This window comes from Fusarium vanettenii, assembly GCF_000151355.1.
Source record: "Fusarium vanettenii 77-13-4 chromosome 1 genomic scaffold NECHAsca_1_chr1_3_0, whole genome shotgun sequence".
In the NCBI taxonomy this organism is placed as follows: Eukaryota; Fungi; Ascomycota; class Sordariomycetes; order Hypocreales; family Nectriaceae; genus Fusarium; species Fusarium vanettenii.
In genome coordinates this window covers 1082519-1106441 of record NW_003315881.1, presented here as the reverse complement: position 1 = coordinate 1106441, position 23923 = coordinate 1082519, and the positions used below count along the sequence as shown (strand labels likewise).

At 53.6% G+C, this 23923-nt stretch overlaps 11 protein-coding genes across 11 annotated transcripts; 4 read left to right on the top strand and 7 right to left on the bottom strand.

Annotated features, from left to right (window-relative positions):
- Positions 1 to 55: 55 nt before the first annotated feature.
- On the top strand, positions 56 to 937 carry NECHADRAFT_74702 (uncharacterized protein; the record flags this gene model as incomplete). Its single annotated transcript, XM_003054165.1, has 2 exons — positions 56 to 527; positions 579 to 937. 2 exons carry the CDS (start codon positions 56 to 58, stop codon positions 935 to 937), a joined length of 831 nt encoding a protein of 276 aa, XP_003054211.1.
- A 1135-nt stretch (positions 938 to 2072) lies between these two features.
- On the top strand, positions 2073 to 3535 carry NECHADRAFT_98769 (uncharacterized protein; the record flags this gene model as incomplete). The annotated part of the gene is made up of 6 exons (XM_003054164.1): positions 2073 to 2126; positions 2194 to 2204; positions 2275 to 2354; positions 2424 to 2754; positions 2803 to 3325; positions 3416 to 3535. 6 exons carry the CDS (start codon positions 2073 to 2075, stop codon positions 3533 to 3535), a joined length of 1119 nt encoding a protein of 372 aa, XP_003054210.1.
- A 60-nt stretch (positions 3536 to 3595) lies between these two features.
- Positions 3596 to 4159, bottom strand: NECHADRAFT_74700 (uncharacterized protein; the record flags this gene model as incomplete). The annotated part of the gene is made up of 2 exons (XM_003053451.1): positions 3596 to 3849; positions 3913 to 4159. 2 exons carry the CDS (start codon positions 4157 to 4159, stop codon positions 3596 to 3598), a joined length of 501 nt encoding a protein of 166 aa, XP_003053497.1.
- A 331-nt stretch (positions 4160 to 4490) lies between these two features.
- NECHADRAFT_74699 (uncharacterized protein) lies at positions 4491 to 5516 on the bottom strand (the record flags this gene model as incomplete). Its single annotated transcript, XM_003053450.1, has 2 exons — positions 4491 to 5354; positions 5406 to 5516. 2 exons carry the CDS (start codon positions 5514 to 5516, stop codon positions 4491 to 4493), a joined length of 975 nt encoding a protein of 324 aa, XP_003053496.1.
- Positions 5517 to 7612: 2096 nt separating this feature from the next.
- Positions 7613 to 9083, top strand: NECHADRAFT_30745 (uncharacterized protein; the record flags this gene model as incomplete). The annotated part of the gene is made up of 2 exons (XM_003054163.1): positions 7613 to 8122; positions 8175 to 9083. The coding sequence occupies 2 exons, from the start codon at positions 7613 to 7615 to the stop codon at positions 9081 to 9083; spliced, it is 1419 nt and encodes a 472-aa protein (XP_003054209.1).
- Positions 9084 to 9738: 655 nt separating this feature from the next.
- NECHADRAFT_74697 (uncharacterized protein) lies at positions 9739 to 10489 on the bottom strand (the record flags this gene model as incomplete). The annotated part of the gene is made up of 3 exons (XM_003053449.1): positions 9739 to 9765; positions 9822 to 9874; positions 9913 to 10489. 3 exons carry the CDS (start codon positions 10487 to 10489, stop codon positions 9739 to 9741), a joined length of 657 nt encoding a protein of 218 aa, XP_003053495.1.
- Positions 10490 to 11822: 1333 nt separating this feature from the next.
- NECHADRAFT_74696 (uncharacterized protein) lies at positions 11823 to 13554 on the top strand (the record flags this gene model as incomplete). Its single annotated transcript, XM_003054162.1, has 2 exons — positions 11823 to 12311; positions 12418 to 13554. The coding sequence occupies 2 exons, from the start codon at positions 11823 to 11825 to the stop codon at positions 13552 to 13554; spliced, it is 1626 nt and encodes a 541-aa protein (XP_003054208.1).
- A 232-nt stretch (positions 13555 to 13786) lies between these two features.
- NECHADRAFT_90031 (uncharacterized protein) lies at positions 13787 to 16370 on the bottom strand (the record flags this gene model as incomplete). Its single annotated transcript, XM_003053448.1, has 5 exons — positions 13787 to 14506; positions 14564 to 14592; positions 14665 to 15245; positions 15302 to 16232; positions 16289 to 16370. 5 exons carry the CDS (start codon positions 16368 to 16370, stop codon positions 13787 to 13789), a joined length of 2343 nt encoding a protein of 780 aa, XP_003053494.1.
- A 948-nt stretch (positions 16371 to 17318) lies between these two features.
- Positions 17319 to 18968, bottom strand: NECHADRAFT_74694 (uncharacterized protein; the record flags this gene model as incomplete). The annotated part of the gene is made up of 4 exons (XM_003053447.1): positions 17319 to 17524; positions 17577 to 18237; positions 18278 to 18742; positions 18882 to 18968. The coding sequence occupies 4 exons, from the start codon at positions 18966 to 18968 to the stop codon at positions 17319 to 17321; spliced, it is 1419 nt and encodes a 472-aa protein (XP_003053493.1).
- Positions 18969 to 19619: 651 nt separating this feature from the next.
- NECHADRAFT_74693 (uncharacterized protein) lies at positions 19620 to 20434 on the bottom strand (the record flags this gene model as incomplete). The annotated part of the gene is made up of 2 exons (XM_003053446.1): positions 19620 to 19840; positions 19897 to 20434. The coding sequence occupies 2 exons, from the start codon at positions 20432 to 20434 to the stop codon at positions 19620 to 19622; spliced, it is 759 nt and encodes a 252-aa protein (XP_003053492.1).
- A 764-nt stretch (positions 20435 to 21198) lies between these two features.
- Positions 21199 to 23304, bottom strand: NECHADRAFT_74692 (uncharacterized protein; the record flags this gene model as incomplete). Its single annotated transcript, XM_003053445.1, has 3 exons — positions 21199 to 22331; positions 22398 to 22623; positions 22726 to 23304. 3 exons carry the CDS (start codon positions 23302 to 23304, stop codon positions 21199 to 21201), a joined length of 1938 nt encoding a protein of 645 aa, XP_003053491.1.
- Between the last annotated feature and the right edge of the window lie 619 nt (positions 23305 to 23923).

Genomic DNA, 23923 nt, shown 5'->3' with positions numbered 1-23923 from the left:
GCATCGCAGCACAAACACAAGCACAGCACAGGCTAACAAGATCACGGCTACAGACATGTTGGAAGCACGACTCGACCAGGCTCAGGTCCTGAAAAAGGTGGTGGACTCGATCAAGGACCTCGTCCAGGACTGCAACTTCGACTGCAATGACACTGGCATCGCCCTCCAGGCCATGGACAACTCGCACGTTGCCCTCGTCTCCATGATGCTCAAGGCCGAGGCCTTCTCTCCCTACCGCTGCGATCGCAACATCTCGCTGGGTGTCAACCTCACCTCGCTGACCAAGGTGCTGCGCGCCGCCCAGAACGAGGACCAGTTGACCCTCAAGGCTGAAGATGGACCCGACGTGCTCAACCTGTCCTTTGAGAACCCAGAGAATGACCGCATCAGCGAGTACGACCTCAAGCTCATGGACATTGACCAAGAGCACCTGGGTATCCCCGACACCGAGTATGCCGCTACTATTGCGATGCCCTCGAACGAGTTTCGACGCATCTGCACGGATCTGATGGCCATGTCAGAATCAGGTTGGTACAGACTCGAAGGGTTACCACTACACCGCTGACAGAATTCAACAGTCGTCATCGAGGCTTCCAAGGACGGTGTCAAGTTTGCATGCAGCGGTGACATTGGTAACGGCTCTGTCATGCTGCGCACCCACACCGACCTCGACAAGCCTGATAACAACGTCGCCATTGAGCTGACGGAGCCCGTCTCTCTCACCTTCTCCCTCAAGTACCTTGTCAACTTCTGCAAGGCGGTCGGTCTTTCGAACCAGGTCAAGATCTGCCTCTCCAACGAAGTGCCACTCTTGGTTGAGTACACGATTGCAGGTTCCAGCCACCTGCGCTTCTACCTCGCCCCCAAGGCAAGTCATCCCGTACTCAGAACTATTCTTCTTAGCTTACTAACATGGATTCGCAAAACAGATTGGTGACGAGGAGTAAACTCGACCAAAAACATGATGCGACACCATCCTACTTGACTATAAGCCCGGCGTTGAGGTTACGAGGATACGGTGAAGTGGCTGTGATGTGTACGCGCAGTGGGGAATCTGCCGGGGATACGAATACCAGGGATATAACTCGAGAGACTCAACAGGGACGGAGGGAATGTTTGGGTGATTGGGACGGACGGACTAGATGGAAGGACTTTGTATGAAGAGGCTAGACTGTGGCGAGCGTGTCATGATAGCCTGGCCATACAAGACGTCTACTTTGACGATAATGATACATGCTTTGCAGTTGCCATGGATCATGATGGATGACATCAGGTTGCAGGTGGAGAGTACCTGTATGATGGAATGCTAACATTAGAAGTATCGGTGTCCGGATTGTCATGACATCGGTCCTCACGATAGTTTCATGTTATCTACTGCAGTAAACAGGCCACATAAGTTGACTCAAAGACCTAAGCGACAGCCCGAGTCGGCGGAGTGAGGCCACAGTCAACGACACAGAGTGTGAGGATTTCCCTAATGCGGGGCAATGGACGGCATCGGCCTCTTTTTTTTTTTTTGGCGGGGCAGACGGGACGGGATGGAAGTCGGTAGCAGGAAAAAAAACTGGAAGCGGCGGGATTGAGTCAAGGGAAGAAAGGATCCATATAACGTCGTCGGTGTGCATGTCCCCAAGGTACCTGCCTCTCTGACTTGCCTTACCCACTTGACGCAGACTAAGGTAGACTCGGGTGCTTCGAGTTACCTCGTGACTACTTGCCTACCAACCAACCAACCAACCAACCAACCTTCAACCTTCATCGATAACTAGACACAACCACTCTGACTCAAATCTAGACTTGGCTCCGTCCTTGTTACTCATTCATTCACTTGCCGCTCTCAACCTTCAACTGCTTATACCTCGAGTCTCGGCGTTTGTTCTCCGGCCAGTCACTTAAATCACCTCAAATCTCTCTCCGAGCTCTCTCTGACGTAGAGCGAGAGCATTTGGTCCAGTGACGTCTCGACACCAAAAGTCTCAACCTGGGGTTACTTCTTGGCTCAGGGAAGAGGAAGAAAAGGGTGAACAGAAGGAAAACCTTGTATACTCCCCCGAGAATACCACCTCGGAACCATGTCTGATACTCTTCCGGTGCCCGACACGCGGGTTCTCGCTGTCGCCAGCCATGTACGACCTCTTTTTCTCGTCTCTCATTCTCTGGTTCCTTGGCTGACAAATGTCTGACCCGTCTTAGGTTGTCTCGGGGTAAATTGAATCCAGAGTTCCAGATCCAAGTCGTCATCCGCAGAAGCTGACTCTTTGCCGGGGTTTCCAGTTACGTAGGGAACAAGATCGCCGTCTTTGTGCTGCAGTCTCTGGGATGCGACGTCGCAGCCCTCAACACCGTCCAGTTTAGTGAGTAGCCGGCTTCTTCAAGCAGTCGAAAGAACGTGTAGTCTGATCAGTGACCTTACAAACACCAAGGCAATCATACCGGTTACAAGCAATGGAAGGGCACCAGAGTCTCGGCGCAGGAGATCATGGAGCTGTACGAGGGGCTGAAGCAGTCGTACCTGGACGACTTTGACATGATGCTCTCGGGATACATCCCCGGCGCCGAGGCCGTCAACACGGTGGGGCAGATCGGCCGGGAGCTCAAGCAAAAGGCGGCCGAGACCCCGGGCAAGTTCTTCTGGGTGCTCGACCCCGTCATGGGCGACAACGGTAGGCTCTACGTCTCGGAGGAGGTCGTCCCCGCTTATAAGAAGCTCCTCCACGACGCCGATCTCATCCTACCGAATCAGTTCGAGGCAGAGTAAGGACTCTTTACTCGGCTCAAGTCCTGAGCTAACAAATCTCCCAGACTCCTCTCAGAGTGCAAGATCCACGACATGGATAGCCTGCACAAGGCCATCCAGGCCATGCATGACAAGTACCGGGTCCCCCACATCGTCATCACCTCAGTCAACCTTGAAGCCCCCGACCACCCGCCATCACACCTGTCGGTGGTGGGCTCAAGCATGACGTCGACTGGAAAGGCCCGGTTCTTCAAGATTGTCTTTCCGTCCATTGACTGCTACTTTAGCGGCACCGGTGACATGTTTGGCGCACTCATGGTGATCCGCATGCGTGAGGCCGTCTACAACGCCAACGGCAGCCTCCGTAACACAGCCAGCTGGCTCAGCGATGACTCGGTCTCGGCTGTCGACCTACCTCTCGCCCGCGCCGCCGAGAAGGTCCTAGCTAGCATGCACGAGGTGCTATCCAAGACGTGCGAGGGCATGCGCGGCGTCGTCGATCGCACCCTTACCGAGATGAGACCTCAGGACCGCGCCAACGACACAAAGGTTCATCTGGTTAAGAGCAAAGCAGCCGAGCTACAGCTTGTAAGGAATCTAGACTGCTTACGCTCGCCTTCGACAGAATACCGTGCCAAGGCGATATAGAAAGGGCTGGGATATAGAACTTGGATATAGAACAAGAGGAATAGACGTGTTTTAAAGAGCGCATACTTGTTGTTTCTCTTTGAGTCTATCTGTGAATATCCCCGTGGTATCCTCATCCATATCCCCTACCAGCCAAGTCTAGTGCCGTAATATCCCTTGACTTTTCATTATATCATAAGAACCAGTAACAAAGGTCCTAGTATCTTTTCTCTAACCGGTGCTTCCAAAGCCGCCAGCGCCTCGGACGCTCTCCTCGAGCTCCTGGACCTCGACAACCTCGGGGGTGTAGATGCGCTCGAGGACGAGCTGGGCGATGCGGTCGCCCTCCTTGATCTCAAAGTCGGACTCGCCATGGTTGAAAAGAAGGACCTTGACCTGGCCTCTGTAGTCGGCGTCGATGACGCCAGCGCCCGTGTCGATGAAGTGCTTGGAGGCGAGACCAGATCGGGGAGCAATGCGGCCGTCTGTTGGATTGAATATGGTTAGCAATCCACATCGAACTGCACTCTGTAGATGGAGTTACTCACAGGTGCCAGCGGGCACAGCCATGCTAATGTCGGTATCGACAAGAGCCTTTCCCCGGGCAGGAATCGTCGTGTCGCGCGCAGCGTAGATGTCGTAGCCAGCAGCAAAGGCACTACCACGAGTAGGCAGTCGGCCCTTGTCCGAGAGCTTCTTGATCTGCAGGGCAGGAGGGGCTTCCATTGTGGCGGCAGTCTTTACTCGTTTGGCGGGAGGGGAGGAGATGGTAGCGTTGGTAGCGTCGGCAGTCATGATTGTCAAAGGGGAAAAAAGGTTGTGAGTTTGTAGAAGGGGGGAATTGAATGTCTAGAGGTTGAGAGTGACAGGGGGAGCTTGACTACGGACGATCTTGGTTGGGAGGGAGACGCGACGCGGACCACGCGTTGGATCAATTGGCCAATGAGAGGGCTAGGGGGGTTAAAGTGGTTGCTTCTCTGGCAACCAGCATCATGGAAGTGATAGATGGGATGAAACAGAATCATGTGTAGTTATGGCAGTATATATGATCGGGTATTCGGATTGATGCAAATATTGTACTGGAAGCTATGTTCTGCGATATACCCAAGGTGAACATGCAAGGTTCTCAAGCCTCCAAATCTCGTCCAAAGTCAACCAGTCTAAGTCTCGTCGCATCCCGAGGGTGAAACTGAGCAACCTTGGACCTCACCAGGAACCGCGCTGCCGCCGACTCGCGCGGCAACCGAACATATGACGCAGAGTTGTCGCCGTTGGCCTCGGCGAGCGTGTTGAGGAGCTCCTCGGTCAGCTGCCTCATCTCGGCGGCCGCCCCTGTGACCTCGTCCTGGCGGCGTCCCCCAGCCTCGTCGCCGGCTTGGCCCCAGATCTCGTCTATCCTGCGCTGCCGCTTATCGTCCTGGCCGGTTCCTTCCTTGGCTTTCTTGAGCTTTCCCTGCGCGTTGAAGCCCGCGGCCAGATCGTCGTTGTCAATATCCATGAGATCACCAACGACTGGGCCGCCCAGCTCTTCTGCCGCGAGCATAGGAGCCAGCTGGTTGTCGATAAACTTGAGGAGCACTTTCATGAGCTTCGATGTCTCCCTGTCATAGGTCTTCTTCTTGCTTCGGAGCTCCTGTAGGCGCTCCCTCGCGCCTTCTTGTGGGGTGACATTGGTATTGGCGTCCAGCTCATCCCGTAGAGATTGGATTCTTGCGCTCAGGGCTTCACCGAGCAGGTTTTGGTCCTTGAGACGCGCTTGATCAGCTTCGAGCTGACGCGACAGCTGCTCGTGGCTAGCGCGTTGCGAGGCAAGATACGCATCGCTTTCTTGGATGGTCTGATGAGTCTTGCGCAGAGCTAACAACGCCGGGAGGAGAGATCCTGGAGAAGGCAGAAAGGGGTCGGAATCCGTCACCTCCTTGAGGGCCGTCTGGATGACCCGCGCCTGGCCGGCTACCGACTGAGGCAGCACATCCTGGCCTGAACGGAGCTATTTGTCGGTCAGATTTGATGAGGGCAGCAGGAAATAGGAGTATCATACCCTTTCCAAGTCATTCTCGTGCTCATGAACTTTTTGTTGAAGCTCTCTGAGTGTCTGATCGAGACTGGCCGTATACGCCTGGGCCTCGGTGCGTTGCGATCTCTCATCCATGCTTTCTGGAGTGTGAAGGAGGGATAGGTAGCTCCACCAGAGCTATTTTTACACTCTAGTAAAGCAGACGCTGCAACACGACGGTCCAGAACAATGTGGCCGAGAATTTCGCGGGCCGAAGGAGGATGCGCCTCAAATCATGCGAGTTGGGAGTCCGGCAGATGGGAATGCGCGGGCGGGATGGTATCAAGGCTGCTTCACGTGAAGGGCTCTTTGAAAAGTCAAGTGGACCAATGTGAAGCCTCTTCTTTGGTTGTTTGCCTTGGGGGACACACCGCTCGGAGAAGGCAGATTGGATGGATGGTGCCCGGGCGTGTGTTTATGTGATACTCGTTTTTGCGCGCGTCGCAAAGTCGCAGCGCAGTGGGTGAGGTGTGCACGCGGTCGTATAAAAGCTTAAAACACGAGGACGGACGGTTACGCTTAGTTAAATTAATAAAAAGTATTTAATTAATAATCTAATTATGAGCTAAATAAGAGATAAGAGTGTGAAAAAATATACTAAGTCTTTAAGTATTTTATTTATTATATTTAGGGACTTTTATTTGCCTTAGAAAATAGATATCATTAACTCTATGTCTTATGTTTTTCTGCGAACGCGTGGTGTGGTTTTGCAGTGAAAGTACCGTGCGCTGCACAGTCAATGGCCAGACAAGCAACCAACCGATGCAGAAACCACGAGACAACGCAATGGAGCTGATACGAAGCAAGCAAGCACAGCCTTTAGGTTTGAAATCCCATCAATCGCAAGAATGTTTGTTAATTCGGGGTTCCCTCTCGTGTCACGCCATTGTCCAATGCTGCTTACTTTGCTCATCAGCAAATGCAAGCTTGAAACGACGGTCTCTGTGGCTCTGAAAATCACGGCAGCCTTCCTGTCTCCCCGGAATTTAGGGCGCCGCGGTGGTGTAGCCAGGCTGTGGAGATGGGACAATGCTTGGCTTTTGCAAACTTGATCAATCTTGGTCAGAATAACGAGAGAAGGAGATAGTTAGAGGAAATCTACAAACCAAATACATATAATAAACAAGTCCAATTTATCATGTCTAATTCTTTTGCAGAAATAACACCAAATTCACCAACACAACCCCTACCACCTCTCCGCACTGTGCCTCTGCCGTGGCTTGCTAGGGGCCCAAGCTCTCTCACCAGCGGAGCCGCACGTGACCCCAGGCCAGCGCATCCTCGTCCTAGGATTCGACAGAGAACGATTTGGTTTCAGCTGCTGCTTCTCCCGCCTTCTCCCAAACTCTCCTCTCGCCCCAACCCCATCCATCGATCGCTCGACCCTCGTGTCATCTCTTTTCCCTCCCCCCATTCCCTTTTTCCATTCAACCTCGTGAGGTTTCTCATCTTCTGCCTCTTGAGCGATTATCAGTAATCGTCTCTGAGCGCCCCTTGTTCTTTTCTTGTCCCTTTTTTCCTCCCTTGGACTGGTCATCGCTCCTCCCCAGCCTTGGCTTGGCGCCTTCGTTTCGATCCCTTGCGACACAGGCAAACAGAGGAGAGTCATCGATCCAACGACGCTACCCATCTCTTTGCGCTCCCATCCTCGTTCGCATTACTCTCCACGGTTCGCGACGCGATATCCAATCCCATCGAGGCGCTGCGACAACCCGATCGAGCACGCGGTCAATAGGTTTGAGCTGAGCACTGTGCCTCTTCCTTTCTGCTTTTCAGAAGTCCGTCCCAGCATCGATCGCTTCACCTCCTCCTCACAACCACTCAACATTTCAATCAATCACAAACCATCATCTATCTATCCTTCCCGCCCACCGTCTAGGAGATCTTCCCGGGCCCCCCAATTCCAATTCGACGCCCGCTGAAAGAGTTCTGGAACGCGCCCTGACCTGAGCCCGACTTCTCGAATCCCTTCTCCTTCCATCCAGCCCGCTCTGTTCCAGCGCGACACCAGTCACTTCACGAATACTTCACCGAGTCGCCATCCCAATCGAAGTCACTACACCAGCACGTTTTCCTTCGAAAACCCCTGAGTGTATATAAGACAAGCAAGATCAGCAATAAACAAAGTTTCGTACTTTCGACTGTACCTGGGAAGAGTACGTCTGTGAATTATCGTTTACATCCAAGCAAGAATGTCTGCCTCGCCATCTCAACCCACCCAATCGGCCAAGCGCCCTCTGGAGGAGGCCTCGTCGCCTTCGCGCGCTGGCGACCAACCTGATGCCAAGCGACCCGCTCTCGACAAGATCAAGCACGACGATGACGCCGAGGTCCCTGAAGCTCCCGCCGACATCGCCGCTGAGGACCGCCACGCCGACGACAAGGTGAATGGTACTGCCAAATCCGAGCCAGATGACGATGGTGCTGTGGATCAAGGTGCCGAGGCCAAGACGGCTGCCGCTACTGCCGTCGCCGCTTCGTCCAACGCCGTCAGCTCGGCCACCGCACTCGATGAGACAACCTGGATCCATATCCGTGCTGTCATCTCTAGCCCGGAGGCAGCTACCGTGATTGGAAAGGGAGGCGAGAACGTTTCCAACATCAGGAAGCTCTCCAACGCCAGGTGTACCGTCAGCGACTATCAGAAGGGCGCTGTCGAGCGAATCCTCACTGTCAGCGGAATAGTGGACGCTGTAGCTAAGGTAGGATTATCCTCCATGTTTCCATCGCAAGCTTTGACTAACATGATGCAAGGCATTCGGTCTCATCATTCGAACCCTTAACAACGAGCCGCTGAACGAATCATCAACCTCGTCCTCCAAGACGTATCCTCTGCGCCTGCTGATTCCGCACATCCTGATCGGTTCCATCATCGGTAAGGGCGGTGCTCGTATCCGCGAGATTCAGGAGGCCTCTGGTGCCCGCTTGAACGCGTCAGATGCTTGCCTCCCCATGTCGAGCGAGCGATCTCTGGTGGTGATGGGCGTTGCTGACGCTGTTCACATCGCGACTTACTACGTGGGTAGCACCCTTCTAGAGCAGCTCAACGACAGATTCGGCGGCCCTGCTGCGTCCGCATATGCGACCCGAAGTGGTGCCCCTGCTGGTTCCATTCCTGGGGGTATGCAGGTTGTGCCATACTGCCCTCAGCCGGCCTCGGGCCACTACGGACGAGGCGAGAACTATGCCCGCCACAACGACCGTCGCTCGCACCACATGCCTCCTGCGCCCTATCCTCAGCAGTATCCTCACGCCGCGGCCCAGGCCAACCCAGCCATGCCTATGCACTATGGTGGTGCGCAAGGAGGAGGTGCCTACGGAGCTGCCCCTCATGTTCAGCCTCATATGCCTCCGCACGCGGGCCCTCAGGCTCACGGCGGCGCTCCTCAGGCTCAGCCCATGGGTGCCGCCATCCCCGGCGGCCCTATCACTCAGCAGATCTACATTCCCAATGACATGGTTGGCGCTATCATCGGCAAGGGTGGACAAAAGATCAACGAGATTCGGCAGATGAGCAACAGCGTGATCAAGATTAACGAACCGCAGGACAATAGCAATGAGCGACTCGTGACAATCACTGGAACAGAAGAGTGCAACCGCATGGCTCTTTACATGCTCTACTCTCGACTCGGTGAGGTTCAAAACAGAACTGGCAACAACTAAGCTTCTAACATGCGACCTTACAGAATCCGAGAAACACCGCATCTAACCCTTCATTACGCGAATGCGACAGACATTCCACTACGGAGCGACTGGGGACGACAATGATTTCGGTATATCTGAGGGAGCAAAGATGTTAAAAGGGGGATGAAGCATGTTTTCACATTCTGAGCTGGGGAGTTGGTTTGGAGCGGGTTCGAGTACGGAAAGGCCAGATCGAATACCCGCAACGGACGACGTACGGACGACGATCGATACGCACGGCGGCGAGCATAGCATTGTGCTTGAGTCCAAGCTTCAACGCAGCAGCAGCAACAGCAGGACGGTCTAGGGCGGGTGGAATGGCATAGAAATGGTGTCAAAGGATGGGTTCACATTTCATCGGGACGAACAAATAAGCAAGACCGGGATGTTTGGTAGGGGAGCGGGAGCCGGGAGCATCTCTGTAACAACTGACAGCTCCCGAGGTATCTGCTTTTTACGGCGCATTGACTTGAGTAACTCTTTTAATTTCACTGATGCAAAAGGCCTTTGGTGATGTATTCCAGGTTGGTCTCATCTTACTGGTTTTGTTTTTGCGGTTGATATAATCCGAATCACACATGGTATCAAAACAGAGCGATGCCACTCAAGCCTACTCGAGCATGTTTCTCGAGAACTAGATTACATGAAGGGGAACATGGTACTAGATGGTACGTGTCAGTTCTGTTCATGATGTGGACGCGAAAGCAGAGGTCTCACCATCTCCAGACTCTTGTTCCGAGCAAGAAGGTAGAATACGTTGTCGTCAATGACTGAATCAAGATTAGCAGTGCCACTCAGCAGAACGCACGTTGTTCCTTACCACTTCCAACATTCTTGTGCTGCAGATGGGCCTCCTTGCTATCCCAACCTAGCAGCAATCTCGAAGCAAGGCCAGGAATCACAGATGGGTTCTCGTGCTCGGCCTGGACAAACTGGCCATAAGCCAGGCCATGAAAGCCGGCTAGGCCCCCGGCGTCGCAAGCCTCGGCGAAAGGCTTCATATTGTTCTCGGTGAAACTCTCGTCTGCGCCCCAGCACGTGCAGAACTCAGTGATGGGAGCAGCAAGTGCAGCCCCGACATCACCCGTGTACTCGGCGGCAGGGCTGACGATGGGATGCTCTGCCAGCAGGGCGCGCAGCGAGGCGTTCCACTCCGTTGCGGCGGAGCTCGAGATGAAGGCGTCGTGGGCGGAGCGTGAAGCCCAGCGCACACCAAGGACCCAGTGGTCCGGCTTCTCAAGCGGGTGGCCGAGATGGACGGACTCGACGCCCGGGACAGCCTTGAGCTGGTCGGCGACGGAGGAGAAGGCGGCGGGAGGTGAGTCAGGGGAAGTTACGAAGATGGGCTTGAACTTGATTAGGAACGACTCGAAGACGGTAGCCATGATGGGTTTGCGATGGTGGGTCAACCGATAGAACCTAGTAAGCAGCTGTAGATGGTGTTGTAAGGCTTGGAGCTGATGCTGGGGGGGGGTTCGATATGGATGACAAGTCGTATAAGATGACGTGACACGCCGATCAAGCAACGTAGGCTGAACAACTGGGGAAGCACAAAGGCATCTGTTCCGGATGTTTCATCGAGGCACCACGAAGCTGTATATATTTACGGGGAGACGTGTAATGAAGTAAAATGAGCTGCCACAGTGTGTGCCCTCATGAGACTACGAGAGAGTTTCACGTGGTCGACTTCCAAATACGATTCTACGAGAATGTTCCCGAACTTCCGGGATGAGGGGAGAGCCGATGATGCCCGAGCTAAGTGATGCTTGGATGGGTGGTGGTGTGTCAAGCTCGGTGAGGGGGAAGGACCTTGTTTTGTATGGTGGCATGGCGAAGTGTGTTGAAAGCCGGAGATTTTTCTAGCAAGGGGTGTGTGTGGAAGCCTTTGTTCCCCGCTCTCACAGAAAGGTGTGGCTCAGCTAAACAGCTTGGATGGGAGAGCTCTGTTTGGTTCATGGGTGAGCTTCAATGGGATGTTACTTTGGGCGTGTGAGGGGGCACTCAGTGGATGAACTATGATGTTACAAAGGTCCGGGATAATGTATATGTAGCTGTGCTGTGCTGTTTCATCAGTCGGTGGTTTCATTCAGCTCATTAATATCAAGGCAAATATAGCCCTACGAGATGAGAGTACTTTACGGCACAGCTGCCAAGAACGAGAACGGCTTCGATATTACTAGAAGAATCACCCCCCGGAGCTGGTCGAGCCACTCTCGGCATGGTCGGCCCCACTTACATTGGCCCCACACCGGTCGCCGTACCTGAGATGAACTGGAAGGAATGGTACGAAACAACAAGTACCGGCAGGGAAAGAAGGGAAGTCGCAGGGGGTGATGCAAGAGTAAATTATCATCAATTGTGTTTTTCTTTTTCTTGCTTCAGACTTCCCCCACACAATCACATCGAACAGTTCACTCCCTTTTTTATCTTTCCTTTCTTGTCTCAGCTTATCGTCATCTCCTTTCAACGCTTGTTAGCGCCTGCCGCTAGTGACGGATGAGATCGACCATTTGACGGTGTCTGGCTCAGCATCGTAATTAACTAATATCCTGCCGGTCCATCATCAGCCGAGCCGAGGCGCGCACCGTCCTCCCACTTTCCCTATCCTCGACCGCGTCGTCGCATCATTGCGAGTCTTGCTATTCTTTTTCCTTTTTTATTCCCCTCCTCCAAGTAATACAAGTCTTCATAATATCTCGCCTACATCCCACTATCGTCATGGTCATCTCGAGCGACACCACCGAACATGTCACGACGCCTACCGCGACCGTCATCCCTGATGAGGATCCTCATGGCCTCCCGACCGAACTCAACCTCCTGACTCTCAACTGCTGGGGTCTTCTTCACATCTCGACCCTCCGCGCACCTCGTCTCGACGAGATCGGTCGCCAGCTCGCCATTCTCGCCCCCGCACCTCATATCGTAGCTCTGCAAGAGTGTTGGACTCAGGAGGATTACCAGGCGATCCGCCGACACACGCGCCAGATTCTCCCCTATGGCAAGTTCTACCACAGCGGCGCCTTTGGTGGCGGTCTAGCCATCCTCAGTCGCTGGCCTATCGAGGAGAGTACCATGTTCAAGTATCCCCTCAACGGCCGCCCGACTGCCTTTTGGAGAGGAGACTGGTATGTCGGTAAAGGTGTCGCATGTGCCAAGATTCGCTATGGACCCCGAAGAAAGGACGTTATTGAGGTATTCAACACACATGTAAGTTTATTATTGTACTGACTTTGACGTCTCTGGCTTTGGTCTCTGCAGCCTTGTTAAACCCCTCCAAATACTCCATCAGTAGCTGACTCTGTCCCTCGCGCAGACCCATGCCCCTTACGAGCCTGAACCCAAGAGCACATACATCTGCCACCGTACCGCCCAGGCATGGGAACTCTCCAAGCTCCTTCGTGGCGCCGCTGAGCGCGGTCATCTTGTTGTCGCTATGGGCGACTTCAACATGCTCCCCCTATCTCTCGCCCACCGCCTCATCACCTCCCACGCCCCTGTCCGCGACGTCTGGCGCGTCCTCCACCCTGATAGTGCACTCGGTCCTGCTAGCCACCCCGCCGAGAAGGCTCGCCGCCGCCCAATTCCCACTGCCGACTTCAACCTCCTCGAGAATGGCGCAACTAGTGATTCCGTCTACAACACCTGGCGGTGGACCAAGAACCAGCAGAACCGTTTGAGATCAGGTCAATCTTACGATGTGTCGCCCGATGCTATCGACCCCCGTGGCAAGCGCCTCGACTACATATTCACCTCTACGGGCGTTGAACCTGATGCTCCAGCCACGACTCCAGGATGGATCATCAAGTCTGCCATTGTCTCCATGACTGAGCGTCATCCTGAGCTCAATTGCTCGCTCTCGGATCATTTTGCTGTTCAGGCGACCCTTACCCGGCACACCCCTTCGCCAATCTCAAGGCCAATTGGACCTCGTGTCGAAACTCCCTCGGCTGCGCTCCAGACTGGTGCATACCTAGCTCCCAGTAGCCCGGCCAGCAGCACTCATTCTGCAGATGCCAGTCGATCTCCCGACCCCGACGACCAGCTCCATCACGGCCGGTTCCCGGATCACGAGTCACTCCCCATGTCTGGTTATGACGACGTCTTGGCCATGATTCAGTCGTATCATGCCCGTGAGATTCGTCAGCGTTACTGGCGCGGTGTTCACTTTTTTGCGGCCCTTCTCGTCTGGCTCGCCTGCTTGGTGGCTGTCTGGTTCAGCCCCGAAAACTATGTCGCCTTCATCCTCATGCTCATCAGCAGTTTAGGCTTGGCTGCTGGCGTGGTCGACGGACTGCTCTCCCTCCTCTTCTTCTCCTGGGAGATCAGGGCCCTCAAGGAGTTTGAATGGGAGATTCGCAACGCCAAGGCCGTGGCAGCTGGTGATCTCGTCGCCTTGACAGAGGCCGAGACTCAGAATAGCCCTGGACGAAGACCTAAATCATCTCAATGACGGAACGATGTTTTGATCGAATTATTATTACCCAGTTAATGACTTTACGGTTCAGGATTCATGAACGCAAAGATGTTAGGATAAAACACGGTGTATACTACTACTAAAGCAAAGCTTGCTTAATAATTTCTAATGATAATAATACCAATAATGATTATCCAAGTCCGATTCTCGCTCTGGTCCCTGCCTGGGACCGACTCTTCTCCTACGTCACCAGAAGAGGTCTTATCTATCAATGTTCCAACTCGTTTCCTGAATCCGTCGGTCTCAGAGCGATATATCCCCCAGGCCTCATCCTTCGCCAGGTGTACCCTATGAAGGCCGTCTCTCTCCGAATCTTCATGACTGTCTTTCTGGTATCCTTGTCTCGGAGAAGCATGTCCCGTGGCCGTCTACGCTCCTTGTGGCCATAGAATCTCACAAACTGCTTCAGCGCAAGCTTTTCGTTGGGTTGTAGTTCTTTGGAGGCATCGAGATCGCGGTCGATGCCTCGAAGTTTGGCTGCGTCAAAAGGTGTCTTGACAAGTTCCATTGCCTTCTCTTGAACATGAGTCTCGAACCCACAGAGCAGGGTTCTCACGTCCTCCGAGTTTAGGAAAACGCCCGAGGGCATTGACTCGGACCAGTCTTCGAAAGGCTCGGACTCGTCGAAGTAGTGAGCGTCATCGTCACCCTGTAGGTGCGGAGTGAAGGGGGGCGGCATTGACTGCAATCGATCCCATGGGATATTCCTGAACCACCTGTGTGCCTTGATGTCTTCTGCATCATTGGCAAAGACATAACGTCCGACATATTCTGTAGAACGAGTGCCGTCGAACGGGGCGCGATATCTCATCTGATACTTTCTCGAGCAAAGCCGGTACTCCTTCTCCTGTATCAAGCGGCAGATCAGATCTTTACATTTTTCGCTAACCGCAGGCCGATGCGGAAACGAGAAGTGATTCTTGAATTCCTACTTTTCTGTCAGTTTCGCTCAGGTGCCAGTTCCTCGAAGTTTGGGTGTACTCACCACAATGTTTTGTTTGGTCTGCTTGCGCCCTTCCTCGGCCAAAAAAGGCGTTTGCCCGTAGAGGCATTCATACAGGATGGTGCCAATGCTCTACTAGTCACATCTCCCGTCGTACTGCTGGCCAAGAACAACCTCCGGGGCCATGTATTGGCTCGTCCCAACAACCGACCTCGCCGCAGTGCGGTTGCCGTGTCGGTTTCTCCAGCCGATGAGGCTCTGCAGGTCCTCATCCTTCGCCAGGGGATACTTTCCATGTCTGTCAAGTCCTGATACAAGAGACTGATACCATTCGAACTGCTTCAGAATGTCTTTGCTGCTCTTCTGATCAGCCTCGTCTCCATTGATATTGATTCCCAGTCTCCGGACGAGAGAATATCGATGACTGTTGTAGTACGCAGCATCATGGGACCAGTGGTCATCGAAAGCAAGCCCAAAGTCGGATATCTTCAGGTGACTAGACGCAGATATCAGAAAGTTGTCGGGCTTGATATCTCGATGGATAAAGTTGAGGCGATGAGCTTCCTCCACAGCAAGGATCATCTCGGCAATGTAGAACTGCGCAACATGCTCCCGAAGGATGTTCTGGCGTATGAGCAGTCCCAGAAAGTCACCGCCTGGCATGTATTCCATGACCAGATAAAGATTCGCAGCATCTTGAAAACTGGCTATCAATGGAACAGCCCTGCCATGGTACAGGTTAGCCAGTCACTTGCAAATAGGGGCTTTCAGACCACCAACCATTGTGAGCCCTCGGAAGCAACCAAGAAGTCTCTTTCGGCCCTCAGATGGCCTTCTTGGCTGTTGCGTAGCATTTCGGATTTCCGAATAACTTTCATGGCATAGACCTGCCCTGGGAAAGCATGCCCAGGAGCAGGCCTCTCACGGACCAATCTCACGACTCCAAAGCTTCCCTTGCCCAAAATCTGCAGGGGCTCGTAGTTGTCGGGAGACGTGTTACCGTCCTTCCTGCCAATATGTGAGATAGCTTTGGACTTCATCACTCGTAGCTCTCTCAAATGCCACGTCTCCTGGCAGTCGTTGGAAGCTCGAATCACCTCTTTCTGGTCAGGGGTCAAGTAGAGACAGTGGCACAACTGAGATTCCAGACATTGCCGCCTTAGAGCACGGGTATCGGGCTTGTAGAGAAGCTCATTGAAGTATGTTTCGAGGAATATTTTGGCAGCAGACGCTCTCTCGACAGTTGCAATAGTAGGCCGAGCTTGTACAACACCAGCTTCGGGGATGGTGCTAAGAGCGCGGCCTTCTGGACTTGATCGAGTCCATGGGTTTCGTCTGTGTCGTCTAATGGCAGTTTCCTTATTCCATTGTGAGGAACGGGAGTCGACCGACGTCTTTCTTGTTGAATCGACACCCGCAGCCGATATCTTGTCACTTGCTCCAGACGAACGTGGAGTGTCCAGGTCGCTCGAGTGGGCGCTGTGCAAGACCAGAAGCGAGCTCCGTGCCCTCTTCAAAGGGCTTCGCTGTACTAGAGTCGAATTGGAGTCCAAAGCCGCAGGATTGAGCCTAAGTTTCCGAATGAGGTCCTTGGCGCCTATGCCTTTGGGGGTGCGTTTGGGAGGTTCTTCGGCGTGGCGTGGAATAGTCAGTACAGAGGCTTTAGTAGAGTCCGCGGGGACTATGTGCGAGTCTGCAGAAGCTTCGAGGCCTGTGTAGGACAAGTGAGTATGATGTCGCAAAGTAGCAGGTGCTGGATCTCCTTACCGCTGCGACTGCTCCTCCCAATTGCCCTAATGACACCACGGATGTCTTTCCAGACTTTGGAGCCGGTACGGCGCAGGCCCATGACATGTTTTCCGTCTCCATCCTCTTCCCCATTCTAGACGGAACCTAGAGGAGATGGTCCAGGAGAGTTCCCAGATTCACCAGATGAAAAGTGTAGTAGTTGATGACTTGTTTTCTCGACCAGAGTTGGGCCCATGATGCTGCAGGGTAGCTGATATTGAAAGTCAGTGTTGGATGAATGCTAGAATTATTGGGCTGCTGGAAAAAGAAAGATGGGGTGGTTATCTAACAAAGAGAGAGACGAAACCTGGCCGCGAGTTCACGGCTAATTGTGCAAAACTGTGGTAGTTGATGGTGTGTAGATGGACAAGGTTGAGTGTGTTAGACAACGGGAGTTTAAGCTGTCGTGGGGTGGTGCCTTCTCGAGGTACAGACCACCACTACCCTAGAGGAAAGGCGCGATCAAGGCCATACAGCACTAACGAAAGCATTGGATGCAAGGTCTAAGATGAGAAGGAACAAAGTACATGTTTATTTGCAATCAAGACTTGACGTCCCAGTGAGTAAGAGAGAAAGAAATCAGATTCTGTATTTGCACAACCTTACAACCAACCCTCGAACCATCCGTTTTAACTAGAAAACCACAAGACTACCTAACCATCTTGTGGGCAACAAACGCAAAATGATCCCTTTTCTTGCCATACGCCAATTCCATGCGATGCAGGTCCTCGCCCCATCATCCCTGCTTGCCGCCAATGCTGCTCCCCGTGTGTTCTTCTATACAAACACCGGTTCTTCGCAGATGGCAAAGGTCTAGGGCTCCTCATCATAGCATGAAACATGACCTTGACCGAGCAGTAGATGGGAACTTGGGAGTCCCACGAAACACGGCCAAATCCGTACTCATCAACTCCTCGCAAGACTCGGCACTGGGCCACAGAAGGGGTATTAGTACATACGGCCCGTGATGAGCGGACGCTGGATTCTGCCTTGGCATCTATCCACGCGCTCACTTGATCTCGAGGAGCTTGACGTCAAAGGTCAATGTGCTGTTGGCAGGGATGCCAGGAAGGCCTCGGGAACCGTAGGCAAGGTGAGCGGGAATGGTCAAGCGGCGCTCACCGCCAATGGACATGCCGACGACACCAATGTCCCAACCCTTGATGACCTGGCCCTTGCCGACCTTGAAGGAGAAAGGCTTGCCCTTCTTGTTGGCTATCAATGGGTTAGTCTAGATATCCTAATCACGAATGGAATCGACACTCACCATCAAACTGCTTGCCGTTCTGGAGCTTGCCAATGTATCGGACACCGACGGTGTCGCCGTTCTTGACAGTGCGGCCGTTGCCAATGGTTCGGTCGTCGACGGTGACGCCCTGGACAACCTTGACGCTGGGGGTGGCCTTGGCCTGCTTGGCCTTCTCAGTTGAGCCGGTAGGGCCCTGCTCGAGGTTCTTGGCGAACTGAACCTTCTTGGCGTCCTTCTTGTCCTCAGCGGCAACAGCCTCGCCCTTGTTGTTCTTGAGCTTCTTCTGCTGCTTCTTGGAGAGCTTGGCATCGTCCTTGGCCATCAGCTCATCAAGACCCTCGGTGGCCTCCTCAGCGGAGCGCTTGTTCTTGCCCTTCTTGACGGGCACCAGCTTAGGAGCCTCCTCCTCATCAGTGTCGACCTCCTGGATGCGGGGGTCCTCAAGGCCATCGAGCTCGTCGCTCTCATCGCTGCCCTCACCACCAAGCTCGTAGTCGAGCTCCTCAGGGTCGTAGTCGTAGTCGTCCTCATCCTCGGAATCCTCATCATCATCGTCGTCCATGATGTAGTTACCGGTGAGGTAAACGGTGTGGGTACCGGTGACGACAAAGAAGACCTTCTCACCGTGGTTAACGGTGATGTCAAGGGGCTGCTGGTAGTTCTGGAGAGTAGGTGTTAGCTGGTTGTGTTCAGAAGAGCGCCGGTCACAATTGACTTACTCGCTCGGTGTCAAGAGTGCAGATGACAAAGTTCTCAAGGTCGGCACCCTCGCTGTCGAGGTCGCTATCATCATCCTCATCGTCCTCATCAGAGTCCTCCTCGACGGCCTTGCCCTTGCCCTTGTTCTTGGGCTTGGCATCCTCCATCTCCTCGTCCTCGTCAGACTCGGCCTGGGCGGACTCGATGAGCTTCTTGATGGCTTCGGCCTGCTTCTGCTTCTTGGACTTGGCGGGGTCGCTGGGGCCACCGTTGGCCTCTTCGTCGGAATCAGACTCATCGTCCTCTCCGGCGAGGAGGGCCCTCAGGTACTCGTCATCAACCTCGTCGTCCTCGTCCTCATCATCAAGACCGGGGAAGGCTCGCTTGACGAGTCGGACGGTGGAGCGAGGGACGGAGGGAACGTTGCCCTCAGCATCGGCCTCGGGCTCCTGGGTGGGATCCACGGCAGCCATTGTGATGCGGAACTGCAATTTTTCACGGTTAGCAAGTCGAGCTCCAAAGGGCGAAGCGACGGTGTCGCAAGCGTCGCGACAAGCCGAAACAAGCCAGCGCATTGCGTCGCATCGAACCAGCAGCGTCGTAAGAGGCAGGACGGCGACTCACAGAGGCAGGGAATTCCATGGCGGCAGGAATCAAGATCTCTCCAGGAGGGACCTCGAGGCCGTAGACGGGACCAGGAACAGCAGACATCTTGAATGTGGGATATTAGGTGTTCGTTGATGAAATGAATACGATGGATGAAGAAATCGTGAACGAAGGGATGAACCTCGAAGAGAAGCAGGAGAGGGAAGAGGGTTGGTTGAGATGGAAGTTGAAGAAGAGGTTCTCGTTCACGACGACGGGACGAAGAAGAAGTCGAGAAGCAACTGCTAGAAGAGAGCTCGAAATTTTTTTTTGGGGACGAGCAGGCAACCCCACCGCGCAAAACAGAAAGCGCCAATCAGAGGCTGCGATAAGGACCTTATCGTAACGGGGCGGTCGCTGTCTCAGCAACCAGATGGTCTCCGCTGCAATGCAGATTTTCCCGCTGCAAGTTTCCACCAAAGATGGAACGGACGAACATTCAGAAGCTAACAAAAAGACGGTCAGTTACGAACCGAGTACGTACTTCTCAGCCCATTGTGGCCTGGTGTCGAGTCAAGTAACGAATGCACGGAGCCGCCGAGGTCTTTTCAAGCCTGGAGATGGACATGGTGAGCTTCTGATGGAGTCAACTCATCCAGTGATCTCTATCTATCAATTGACAACCCGGGGTTTTAAATACAAGAGTGGTATTAAAGAAACTCACTAACTAACACGTGCCAAGTTACCCTCCTCGATCAAAAACTGTCCTGTCCTCGCCTAGCTCGCCTTCGCCTTACCCTTCCCCAAGCTCATGAACCACGCCTTGACAATCTGCCAAGCCACTCCCAGCATGAACCTGCTCTGTCCCTCGCCATAGATCTGAGATCGATCACCCACGTCGGTCAACATGGCGCCCATCTCGGCTACGGGCCCAGGCCAGTGCTTTGGGCTCGCACGGGCGTACGCAGCCATGAGGTCGTTGCCGTTGGTCACTCCGCCTGAGAGATTGCATTAGCCGAGCGTCGTGATATGGACAGACTTCACTGAAACTTACCACTTGACCATATGTTGCCGTCTTGAACCCATCGATACTTTTCTCCCACCAGCTTCACCTTTGGATGTCTCTTGACCATCTCATTCTGCAACCCTCTTGGTCCACTCACAGTCTTGCCGTCCAAGATGCCCGCCGCGGCGCAGAGGAACACGCCCGTACAGACACTCAAGACATCTACATCCTTGGCATGAAACTGATCTCTTAGCCACTTGGTCGCGCCATCATCAAACGAGGCACTCGGGTCCGGCCCAGGCACCACGACAATGTCCAGCTTGCCTGGCGCCACGGCCTCGTCCTCAAAGGTGTGCGTTGCCCGGATCGAAAGATCGGCTGTTAAGGGCACGTCTGGGAAGAGCTCTGGCGATGTGATGTAGATGATCTTGGTGCTTGGTGCCAGTTCGGCGATGTGCGCCGGGAGGTGGGGAAGCCCGCCAAGGTACTCCTTGGACATGGAGGCGAGCACGTCGATAGTCGCAACGTCGAGGAACTGTGCGCCTGTAGGGATGAAGACGCCGATTAGTAGCTGTTTGGATGCCATGGCTATCGTTGATTTCTCTCCAGATTTATCTACTCGCAAGTTGACAAGTCGTAATGGGACAATGAGAGTTGATAATTCCAACAGCGAGACAGAACCATATTATTATATTATATACTCGGGCTTCTTGATTCAAATTACTGACGCGTCTCCTGACATCTTATACTCCGATCCGCTTCGTCCTGGAATCAGCTCGGCATGTAGACGCTGAAGTGGTTGCAAGTCTCAATTCTTCGAGTGCTGAATCCGTCTCTTGGCGTTGCTGTGATTGGCTGACTTGGCTTTAACATCCGAAGCACTACGGAACTTGAATGTCAAGTCGGCGCCGACAAGCTCCACTCACCTCGAGCAACCTCCGATGCTCCACCTTCATGAGACACACTTTATATACTACTAGTACTCGAGTCTTGTCATACCAAGCAATCGTCAAAGCAATGGCCACTAGACATGCCTAATCAGAATAGTTATGTACCTAGGGTAATAAGTAAGTTGGAGTACCATTCATTAATCCATCGATACCTCCCTCGACTCAAAACCCAAGAGTCTCTATACGAACACCCTGAAATGCCTACATGCCTAATCTGTACCTTGAACTCCTAATCATGCCTTTATCAAGTTCACTTACGCAAATAACCAAGTCATTATGCCATGCGATACAGGTGTCCCTGTCGTCGCGCCATCCATCGTTGTCCATCTCATGGTCATCGCAAGTCTCGCCATGCAGCATCCGAGTCCTCCTTATTAGTTGAGACTGCTGACCCCACCGTCTAGGCCATTTCGTCCACCCTCACAATCGGTATTTGTCGTCGTGTTGCCTTCTTGCTCACAGTGTAGACCAAGTCTTGAGCCCACAGCTGGCAGATCAGGGCCTGGGCGCTGGGGATGGTGCCGTACAGGGGAGCAACCACGGGAATGACAAGGTAGTCAACCCAGTTCTTTCCAAGAGATCGTCGAGAGAAGTCCATCTCGCTGGCCAATCCTGCCTTGACCATCTCCCTCTCGCGGCTTGCCACACCGACCCGGTGGAAGCTCTCATATAGGAAGACGTAGATGCTGATCTGGAAGAAGCCAAAAATGCGGATTACGTTGCACCAGCCGAAAACCCACGCAAGGTCATGGGGGTCTTCGTTGCCCTCTGTAAGTTTTACATAGATAGTCGAGGCCAGCACCAAGACAGCCATGTGAACAGGGAGGAAATGTGCTTCAAAAAGCCGATGCATCATGTAGAAGACATGTTCCCAGTGCGGTTCCTTGATAGTGTCCTTGATGATGTCTGAGAAGATGCCATTCTCACATGGCTGGCTATTGCCCTCACTTCTAAGCTGGCTCTCATGGATGGCAAGACTGTTGGAATCGGCGAAAGTGCAGTGGAGGGGCTGATATGTTCGAGAAGTTTGCTTTCGGTCCTGCCACATCTCAACCAATCTGCGAAGGGCGAAGCCTGTATCGAGAGCTCCCCACATGTGACGGAGGGCCTGCTTGTACCGGGCTCGAATGTCGCCCAAGGTGCTGCCTCCACCAGTGACGTTGCTCTGGCTGACGGGACTGTGGATGACGCGGCTAGTCAAGTTGCCATTGAGAGTGAAGAAACACTTGATGTACATGTGAAGATCTTCGCCAATGGCTTCGCTGCCACAATCCCACCCACCCACACGATCAACCAGATCCAAGGGGAGGGAATAGACTGATGTGGGAGGGGAGATGGTGGAGCCAGGGTAGAGGCCTGACATGCCAGCAGCACACCAGAGAATGTCGGCCACGCGAACAAGGGCGGGAACCGCGTGTGCGTTGCGATCGAAAATGACAGGAGCTGAATAAACCGTCGTCAATGCAGTCTCGGGGTAGGACAAGTGCATGTTGGCGAGAATTGTAAAGTAGCTGGAGGAGAGGTGGCTGTCGGCTAGATGCGCAACCCGAGTCAGTAGGGGTCTCTTCAGTCAAAGGGGCTTCATGAGGCGAATCTCACCATCGATTCCAGTGATAATCACGTTTCTCCTCACTCCCATCGAGTACTTTTCGCTTAGTTTGCGCGCAGCCCAACCAATATTGCTACCCTTTCCTGCTGCTTCACCAGGGATGTCTGATGGATGAAGGGTAAAGTCGATTGACCGGAACTTTTTGGCAAACTCCTGAATCAGACCTAGGGCCTTGGTTTCGGCATTAGCCTCGCGCTGCTCCATTCCGAGATATACCTAGTTGAAACACAGTGTTAGCCGCTTAGGACATACAGAAACCATCGCGGTTCTGGATCATAGAACACGATGGGGCTGACAGTGGCAAAGGAGAAGACTTACATCATACGAGTCCTGCGCCTGAGGGTGACAAGCCAAAACCTCAAGCGTCTCTTTGAGGGTGTCATGCTCTTCCTTGTAGTTGGGAATGACGATGGCGTGGATAACACTGTCACCAGCCCCAGACACGCCGTCCGTGTAAAGCTCAGGGTCAATATCCCCGGCCTCGCTAGTGGTCGAGGAGCACCCGCCATTGTGGCTAGAGATGAGGGTCTCTGAGCTCGATACTGACGTGTACGAGTCGCGGCGCGAAGCGAGCTTCTTCAGGTCAAGGAGGGAATGGCTCTGTGCCGCGCGCTTTAACGATTGCGTGAGGGTCCAGACGGTCCAGCATGCGCGAAGAGGGAAGACGCAGACCAGAACATGGATAAGGAGGCAATAGTATGAGAAAAGGTAGGTCCAAATGCCCGCGCCCGTCGTCGACGTGGACGAGTAATACGTGCCCTGGTTGTTGGGTTGCTCATACTTGTATCGATGCTGCTCAGTGACCGACTCGCGCGATATGACCCAGTAGCAGAGCGCAATCAAAATGATCATACTCAGACCACCGGCGCGTTGAGCACACCAAGTGAAGAGAGACATTTTCGAGACAAGAGCGCAGGCTCGCGCTCGACGGGAGAGGTTGAAGAGCGCCGAAAAGGCTCCAACTGCCAAAGAGGCAGCCTGTGACAATACGACAACGAGGAGGACGAAAGGGAAAGGAGGATGGGTTCTCACAACCTTTCACAAAGCAATAAGAGGGAGTCCCGAGGTGGGAGGAAGAGGAAGAAGTGGAAAGAGCAAGGGAGTAGATGAAGAAATCTGGGACCAACGCAGCTCGGGGAAGCTCGGTGCTGGTGTCCTCGCGTGCACCTGCAAGGCTGAGCTCGACGACGTCAGACAGTACAGAAACTCCAATGAGTGAGCTACTACGGGGAGGCCAATATCAGTGAGGAAAGGAGAAGGCGAGAACGGGGAGGCGGCGTCGAGATATCGGCAAAGCGAACATCCAAGGGTCCAACGCTAGAGGAGACGACAGTCAAGCCAAGACATCCTCACCACCAAGGTGCTCCATGCGGATTCACACTACACCACGCGGGGGTATGGTTACCTCCCAGTTCATGCTCCATGCACACGGCAGTACTGTACCGTACCCTTGAGCTTCCAACCTTGCTTGGCGATAACCAAGCATGGCGGTGGAACGGGGGATTCCTAACCCATG